The sequence below is a fragment of the Octopus bimaculoides genome, chromosome 7 (genome assembly GCF_001194135.2).
Source record: "Octopus bimaculoides isolate UCB-OBI-ISO-001 chromosome 7, ASM119413v2, whole genome shotgun sequence".
Taxonomy (NCBI): Eukaryota; Metazoa; Mollusca; class Cephalopoda; order Octopoda; family Octopodidae; genus Octopus; species Octopus bimaculoides.
Window position 1 is genome coordinate 109,527,746 of NC_068987.1, and position 9,165 is coordinate 109,536,910.

The 9,165-nt window shown below is 37.5% G+C and overlaps 1 protein-coding gene across 1 annotated transcript in view; it reads left to right on the forward strand.

Annotated features, from left to right (window-relative positions):
* Nucleotides 1-9,159, forward strand: part of LOC106881574 (zinc finger protein 91) — a 9,745-nt gene extending 586 nt beyond the window's left edge. Inside the window, exon 2 of the mRNA XM_014932030.2 lies at nt 3,566-9,159. Within this exon, the coding sequence (XP_014787516.1) occupies nt 3,725-6,181 (2,457 nt within the window). The 5' untranslated portion in view covers nt 3,566-3,724 and the 3' untranslated portion in view covers nt 6,182-9,159. The remainder of the gene's footprint in view (nt 1-3,565) is intronic.
* Nucleotides 9,160-9,165: the final 6 nt, after the last annotated feature.

Below are 9,165 nucleotides of genomic sequence, written 5' to 3' on the forward strand. Positions count from 1 at the left end.
AATCGTAATTATCAAATTGCCAAAAAAAAGTTATTTTTTAAAAAACTTATTTCTTATTTCTGTGATTTCTTTTGTTTTCTAATTTCTTTTTGCAACATCAATAATATATGTAACCGATCCATCTTCCCTTATAGCTATTTACCTTCTTAATTATGTAAACAACAGTTTGCTTTCGATCCATATGGTTCAAGGGGGGGATTTCCAGTGCGCGGCACATTTGGGCAAGTGTTTAACCCCGAGTTGCAAATGACAAAAACTGTATAAAGGCCACCGTAAATCATTTATATATCGTATACCGTTCACTAAATGTAAGCATAGACAAGGAAAAGCCAAAACGTGGCTGGTCGAATGAAGTTTCCTGCGATATTTGTTCTGCACCGAGTTGCAGACATTGATTCGTACGACGTCAGAAATGTAGTGAACGAATGATTGGCCCATTGAGACTTGTAACCAACGACGCCACTGTCACATGTTTATCAATTGAGCGAATGTTACGTGAGAATATGTATTTTAAATATTTTATTAACGTTAATCAGTATTATTATTATTACTACGTAAACTAAAGCGGTGAGGTGGTACAATCGTTAGCAGGTCCGGCAAAATGCTTGGCAGCATTTCGTCCGTTTTTACGTTCCGAGTTCTAATTTCGCTGAGTCGATTTTGCTTTTCATCAACCCACTACTGTCAAGTAATTAATGTAATTAACTTACTCCCTCCTGCGAAATTGCACGCCTTGTAAATGCAGGGCGACGAACTGGTCAAATCGCCATCTGCATTTCGTCCGTCTTTATGTTCTGAGTTCAAATTCTGTTGAGATTATCCTTTACATTATTTCCTCCCCCAAAATTTCAAGTCCTGTGCTTATAGTAGAAAGGATGGTAATTTTTCAGATTAACACCCGCACGATTACCTAACCCTAACCCTGACCCTAAAACCGTAACCCTAACACTAACCCTAAACCCTAATCCAAACCCTAACACCTTAAGGCTGACCCTAAAACCCTAACCCTAACACTCTAATGAAAATCGTGCAGGTGTTAATCTGAAAAATTACCGAAAGGATTATTATTAGATAAACTTTACTTTTCATCCCTCTGAAGTCGATCTCTCTTGGGTATATAAAGTAACCGGTCAAGTACCCTGGGTCAGTTAAATCGATTGATATCTTCCTTCCAAAATTGCTGGCCTTATAATCATTTGTAATGTACTCTTGTTGTCAAAACTAAAAACTGCCAACAGTCTTCTTAATTAGAGAGAATGGTGCACCTGTTCAAAAGTGACGAGTGAAACCATTACATATTTACAATTTCATCTTACCCTAAACGCAGAGACAGTTATTTGTAGATGTAATAGTATATTTCGCTGACTGAAAACGAACGATCAGAATGAAATTAAGCCCGTTGAAAAAGAGAACAAAACAAAACAAAAACAGCTTTTTCATTTCTTTTCTTTCTTTCTTTCTATCTTTCTCTCTCACTCCCTCTTTCTTTCCCTCTCTCTTCTCATCCTTCTCTCTCTCTCTTCCTTCCTTTCCTTCCTACCCCTCTCTTTTCCTTCCTTCCTTCCTTCCTCTTTCTCTTTTATCCTTTCTTTTCTCTTTTTCTCAATCCTTTCTTCTTTTCTTTCTCTCTTTCATCCTTTCCTTTTCTCTTTTTCTCTATCCTTCCTTCCTTAGGAGGAGGAGGAGGACACTTTTATGATTTTATTCCATGGAGCCCCAGTACAGTCTGGTTTGTGCCGATAGCATGCGAACGACACTTGCTTGAAGAAGGTCAAAGCGTGAAGGGTGATGATCGTCTGCGTAGGAAGGACTGTTTGATCGGAAGCAACCAGTTGTATGTCATTATTGTTGGGACAACAAATTTGAGCTCTCTCTCTGTTCGTTTTGATGGAATGTAGCTTTAGAAAGAGCTCCAACAACATACTATAGTATGACTGCTTGAGAGATAATTAGAGATCTTAAGTAGACAACTTCTGAGGTTCTGACGCCAAACAGATTTCAAGGATTTGGTAATGTGAAGAGCAACAGCATGTCTTACACAGGAGAGGAAATGTCTGTTACATGTGGCTCCATGAAAACTGTTTTGGCAGCTTTTGAGAAGGCATAGAAAAGATTTAAGAAGTTGGGTAATTATTTACACCAGTTACTGTCTCTAGGGGAAAAAGATTAAAGAATTTGGTGAGCGCTGGAGGTGGGCACTGTTTTAATTTAATGGAAAATATTCTCTCTTTCTCTTCCTTCCTTCCCCCCTCTCACTCTGTCTTCCTTCTTTCCCTTCCTTCCTCCCTTTTTTCTTTCCTCCCCCTCATTCTTCCTTCCCCTTTCCCTATCTTCCTCCTTTCTTTCTTCCCTACTCCTTTCTCTTCTCTTCCTTCCTTCTCTCTCTATCTTCCTCCCTTCCTCCTCCTCTTTTTCTTCCTTCTCCCTGCTCTCTTTCTTTGTGATCTGACAAAACTGTTGTTCAATCCTTGGCCATCCATTAGACCAATGAACAAAATCTTTCCTACCACGACTCTCCCATCGCGTTTTCGTGAATAATGTATCAACAACTACTTAATTCAAGGTGTCCCTTTTTTTAAAGAAAGTTGGGTGAGTTTTGAGGGAAATTTTGGTACAATTTCTAGCAATTAGAGCAACAGCATAGCAGTTTCTTTGTTAACATGATCTGACAGTTTTTTACGGTCGAAGAATGAGAATTTGAGAAGGTTTGCGTTTTATGCTATGGTTTTGTCTGCGACATTACTACTTATGGAGATGTTTTGATTAAGGAACGGAAGGTAGTAGTATTAGTCCTGCAAAGAATGCTGGAAGCCAGTTGTGTAGCTAAGTGGGAGATCTGCCTCTGGGTATTTCTTTTATAGGGGTGGAACTTTTATAAGCTTTTATAGGAGCTAGAGATAAGGAAGAGTGGAAAACTCAAGGGCTGTTTTGGGTGGCCCACGCTCTATCTATGTCATTGCTGAAAGCTTGGCACCAATTTGGTAGATGCAGGAATTGTTGTTGTGTAGTTACATCTTGATCCTAATTAATAAGACCTTTGACATAAGTAGTTAACTAGACAACTTGTATCTCTGAATATGCCATATTCCCATCTTGTTAAGAACCATTCTGCACATTCTGACATTCGCAGGTTGGTTGTGTGTTGTAGTCAGGACATGTACTTGCTCTTCTGCCTTGTCGTTTTCTGTGGACAATGGAGGTAGGAAGTTGCACTTGTTTTGAATGCCCCTCTTGCATGTCTTCACTTTATTATTGGTGCTATGCAAGGCAGCGAGCTGGGAGAAATGTTAGCTCACCGGGCGAAATGATTATAAGGTTTTAATTGGCCCTGGGCTATAGTAGAAGATACTTACCTAAGGTGCCATGTAGGGGGACTGAACCCAAAACCATGTGGCTGGAAAGCAAGCTTCTTAATTTCACAGCCATGTCTGTACCTGTCTTCCTCTGTAAATATTTTCTTATTGGTTCAGTCTTCAATTTCTCTTGTCTATTTTCTTCAATAGCCTGTCCCTTTGTATCTTTCTTTGTCCCTTAATATTTATACTGTTTTGTTTTATTGCTTCAGAATTCCTCACCAAAGATACATCAAGGAATCAATGAAGAATAAGAAGGACTGAGCAATGACATTGTCAAGATCTACAACTTCAGTTATATAATAACCTTGAAGTAATTCATGAAATTATACAAGAATTATCTTTGTATTTAACAAACAACTAACGACAACATGGAGGAGACTTTACGTGAAAATCTTGTTCCTTCTACTGAAATAAAAACCGAGAGTAAAGATTTATCCCATGAAATGCAATTAAATATCACAAAGAAATTCTACACCTGTGAAGTATGTTTACTTATATTCTCTGATATAGAAAGTTTGACTAATCACAAATATATCCACACAGATAAAAAAACATATCACTGTGATATCTGTGGTAAAGTGTTTACAGTCCGTTCAAAATTGACTCGTCATAAACTCACTCACACGGGGGATAAACCATATCAGTGTAGTGTCTGTGCTAAGACTTTCTCACAGAAGAATAATTTATCTCGTCACGAATATACACACTTAAAAGAAAAACCATGCCAATGTGATATATGTGGTAAAATATTCTCTAAGAATTCAAAATTAGCTCGTCATAAATGTACACATACAAATGAGAAAGTATACCGCTGTGATATCTGTGGCAAAACATTTTCAAACATAGCTAATTTAACTAATCACAAACATACTCACATTGCAGAAAAACCATTTCAGTGTGATATCTGTGGTAAAATATTCTCAACAATTGGAACTTTATCTTCTCATAAACGTATCCATTCAGATGAAAAACCTTATCATTGTGATGTCTGTGGCAAAGCCTTCAAAGTACTTAGAAAATTAACTGCTCATAAACGTATTCATACTGATGACAAGCCATACCTTTGTGATATCTGTGGTAAGACATTTACTACAAATAGAACATTGACTGTCCATAAACGTCTTCATGTTGATGAAAAACTCCATGATTGTGATGTCTGTGGGAAAACGTTTTCTAAAAGCAAAATATTAACCATCCATAAGCGTATTCACATGGATGAGAAACCATACCACTGTGATGTCTGTGGTAAAGCATTTTCTCAAAATGGATATTTAACTTACCATAAGCTGATTCACACAGGAGAAAAACCATACCACTGTGCTATTTGTAGCAAAACATTTTCTCGGAATGATTACTTGAAACGTCATGTACGTACTCATACAGGAGAAAAACCATATGAATGTGATATCTGTGGTAAAAGATTCTCTGGAAGTGCAAATCTATCTTGTCATAAACGTATACATACAGGTAGTAAACCATACCATTGCGATATCTGTGGTAAAACATTCTCAACAACTGGAAATTTATCTTGTCATAAGCGTATTCATTCAAACGAAAAACCATATCAGTGTGATATCTGTAATAAAACATTCTCTCAGAGTGGGCATTTAAGTAATCACCGAAATATTCACACGGGGGAGAAACCATACCAGTGTGATATCTGTGGTAAAAGATTTGCGGTAAGTGGAGATTTGTCTCGTCACAGACGTATTCACACTGTTGAGAAACCTTACCAGTGTGATGTCTGTTTTAAGAAATTCAGTGTTAGTGAAAATTTAACTTCTCATAAACTTATCCACACAGAGAAAGCACACCAGTGTGACATCTGTAATAAATTATTTGCCAGAAAGAGATATTTAGTTCGGCACAAACATATTCATACTGGTGTGAAGCCATACCGCTGTGATGTCTGTTCTAAGACATTCTCTCGGAAGGAATATTTGACACATCACAAACGTATTCATAATGGAGAGGAAGCATATCATTGTGATAAATGTGGCAAAACATTCTCAGAGAATTCTGAATTAAATTATCACAAATGTATTCGCAAGAGTGACAAATCACACCGTTGCAGTGTTTGTGGTAAAACTTTCACTCAGAATTTGGTCTTAACTATTCATAAACGTACTCACACAGGTGAGAAACCATACCACTGTGATATCTGTGGTAAAAAATTCTTGATAAGTGGAAGTTTGTCATCTCATAAACGTGTTCATTCAGAGTGGAACCCATATGAGTATGATACCTCTGGTAAAACATTTTCTGAAAACAAGCTTCTAACCAATCACCAAAGTATTCATGGACGTGTAAAACAATATCGCTATGATAGCTATGGAAAAGAATTGTATCAGAGTGGAGATTTAGCTTACAATAAACATATTGACGCTGGTGAAAAACTCTACCAGTCTAATATCTTTGGTAAAGAACTCACTGTAAATGAAAATTTAACTTCTCATAAGAATATTTATGCTGGTGAGAAACTGCATCAGTGTGATATCTGTGGTAAAGTATTTGCACTGAAGAGATATTTAATAGTTCACAAATGTATTTTCACAGGTGAGAAACCATACCACTGTGACATGTGTGGTAGGACTTTCTCTCGAAATGAATATTTAACACTTCACAAACGTCTTCACACAGGAGATAAGCCATATCAGTGTGATATCTGTGCTAAAACATTCTCTGCGAATATAATTTTAACTTGTCATAGACGTTTTCACACAGGAGAGAAACCACGCCGTTGCGATATCTGTACTAAAAGATTCTGGTTTAAAGCTACTTTAAATAGGCACCAGCGCACTCACTTACCAAAAATATCCTTCTAGTCATCTTCCATAAAAATCATGTGGTTTACACGCAGCTGTGTTCCACTGGTAAAGAACTCTGCCAAGTATACTTAGAACACATCCTCTACCAACACCACTGGAAGGTATTATGAGCTTTAGCACTGCCATTGAGATTAAAAAAAAATCAAACAATACCTTTGTGTTCTTTGTGCTCTATTGCTTCACAAAACTACTGTAGAGTCTTTTGGGTCTGTGCCCAGAGTGTCGCAACTTCTTGGAATCTTCCACTCTACCATTCCTCCAGCAAGGACTTCCTCTGTTGGCAACACATCTGTTGTGAAAACTTCCCCATTTGCCATGCACTTAGCTTCCAACTGACCGAAACTCACTACAAACCTTTCTTCTGAATGCTTCTGTTATCATCAACACACTGTCATGACGAAACTAGAAAATACCTATCCTGTGGAGTTTATGTGTTATCACATCTGTTGAAGTAGAAGACCAGGGTCCCTTTTTCAGACATAAGAGATTGTTAAAAAGCCTACAAAGCTGCAGCTTAGATTGCAACAAGGACCTTCTTTATAGAATACAAAGATTGTAAGAATCCAACTAAGTATCAGGGAACAACGATGTCTCAATACAACACAACGTTCTTATGTTGGACACTAAATATGATTATGACTAGGGTCAAAACCCCTTTGGTCATAAATGACCATGGGATTGCACCTAGAAAGCTCCCTTCGGAAGCACAAGTCTGGGAAAGGTTATTTATGGAAGATCAACAGTCACTCATGCATACCAGCCTCCTCTCTCCATGCCACTGACGTTATCATAGGGAAAGGCAAAAGTCGATACAGCTTGGCACCAGTGACATCACAACTCATTTCTACAGCTGAGTGAACTGGAGCAATGTGAAATAAAGCGTCTTGCTCAAGAACACAACACAGCCTGGTTCAAGAATTGAACTCACTACCTCATGATTATGAGCCTGACGCTCTAACCACTGGGCCATGCTCCTTCACATGACTGTGACTAGTGCTTGGGTATTCATCAAGTTGAGTCTATCAGTACGATTTGGGCTGTCATGACAGACTTCATGCAGCAGAAAATAAGTGTCGTTGGGTTAGGGTTACTTTTGCTGTTGAAGGCTTTCACTGGAAGGGACACCAGCTTGTTACAAGGGGATCTTCCAGCTATTGTTAGTACTCATTTACATATGAGCAAACTGGAGCAATGGAAAAGGAAGTTCTTTACTTAAGGACACGGCACCACCTCCTCCAGGAACTGAAACCACAATCTTATGATTTTGAGCCTTGCATGCTAACCACTGGGACCCATACCTTTAGTTAGTATTTGTTAACCACTGTACATTGTGTGAGAAGATCAAAGTTTATCCCTGTCTCCAGAGGGATATATTTACCCTGATGGGATATGACCCATCCCCTCTGGAATAGGAGAGGCAAGATGATATAAGACTATCTGATACATATTTAGTTCTGCAACCCTGGGACTATATCCTATTAGCCAGCCTTCTCACTTGAAACGAGTGAAGTAAATGGATTAACAGGTGTGGTGTATCTCAACATACAAAACTTTATTATGACTAATTTATTCAGTCTAAGGTTACACCATCAGAGGTTTAGGAAACAACTAATTACTGGTGAAAGTCTGGTCGTCTTTTCCATGTGGAAAAATATTTAAGCTTCACAGTAACAGCTATGCATAGAATCAAAATGTAACCTTAACCCATATATGCCCATAAAAAATTTCACTGTATTTAGATTAAACGTTATAGTAAGCTTTCACAATCTGGAAGAGAAGGACAATATGGAACTGTTAGCTACGGGTGTCGACTACCAACTGAACATTTCGTGTGCTGAGTCAGATGCTTCCCGGCGAGTTCATATCCAACACAAGTAGGAGCAGGTTTTGCATTGCGAAAATGCAACCAGGGGTATATGTTGGTTAATGATGAAACAACTATCTCTGGTTCACTGGAACCATTGGAACTATTTCAAATTATTCTCAAAAAGAAGAGCTGAATTTGTTTACTTCTGGACTGAGGATAAATGAGTACCAAATTCCATATTGGAACAAAATAGGGCACCACTTTCAAAAATACTAAATCATTTCTCATCTGCAACAAAAAAACAAAAGACTGAAGTCTGGTTTGATTCATTTTGCTTTTATATTAATTTAGAGGAGAACTTGTTGTACAAAAATTAGCAAAGCTAGTAGAATGATTAGATGGTTCAATGGACAGCATTGTTATTTTGATTACCATCAAGAACGAAGCCCTAATCTTGACAGACTTTACTGTGGGAGTCATCTTAACCCTTTTGTTGCCATATTTCTGTTGAAATATCCTGTCTTTGTTTCAATTAATTTTGAAAATAATTTAGTAAAGTATTTTTGTCATTATTAAGCTGTTGTTTGGAATGTAAAGTAACATGAAATTTTGATGGAAGCTTTTAATTAAGATCATTTTCTTTTGAATGAGAATTTTGTTATCACAGATTCAGGAATGGTCTCAGGCAGGTACCTAAAGGGTTAATGATTTACTCTTTGAAACAAAGGAACAACCAAAAAGACATTTTATTCATGTATTAAATGGGCTTAGCTATTAACTCTGCTAATTAGCCATCTCATGTAGCTTCAATTATTGTAAAAAAAACCCAAAAAACTAAAAAAACGATGAAAATGTTATTTCTAAAGATAGTTGTTAATAGTCCCCCAAATTATAATCTTATTAAAGTAGTTTTTCATTCAGAATCATTCTTGAGGCACATCTTTTATCAGTTCTCTTTTACTTTGTTTTAGTCATTGGACTGTGGCCATGCTGGGGCACCACCTCGAAGGGTTTAGTCAAACAAATTAACCCCAGTTTATAATTTTTTGTTTATAAAGTCTGGGACTTATTCTATTTGTCTCTTTTGCCAAACAGCTAATGTTACAGGGATGTAAACAAACAAACACTGGTTGTCAAGTGGCAGTGTGGGACCAAACATAGTTGCACGCCCCCT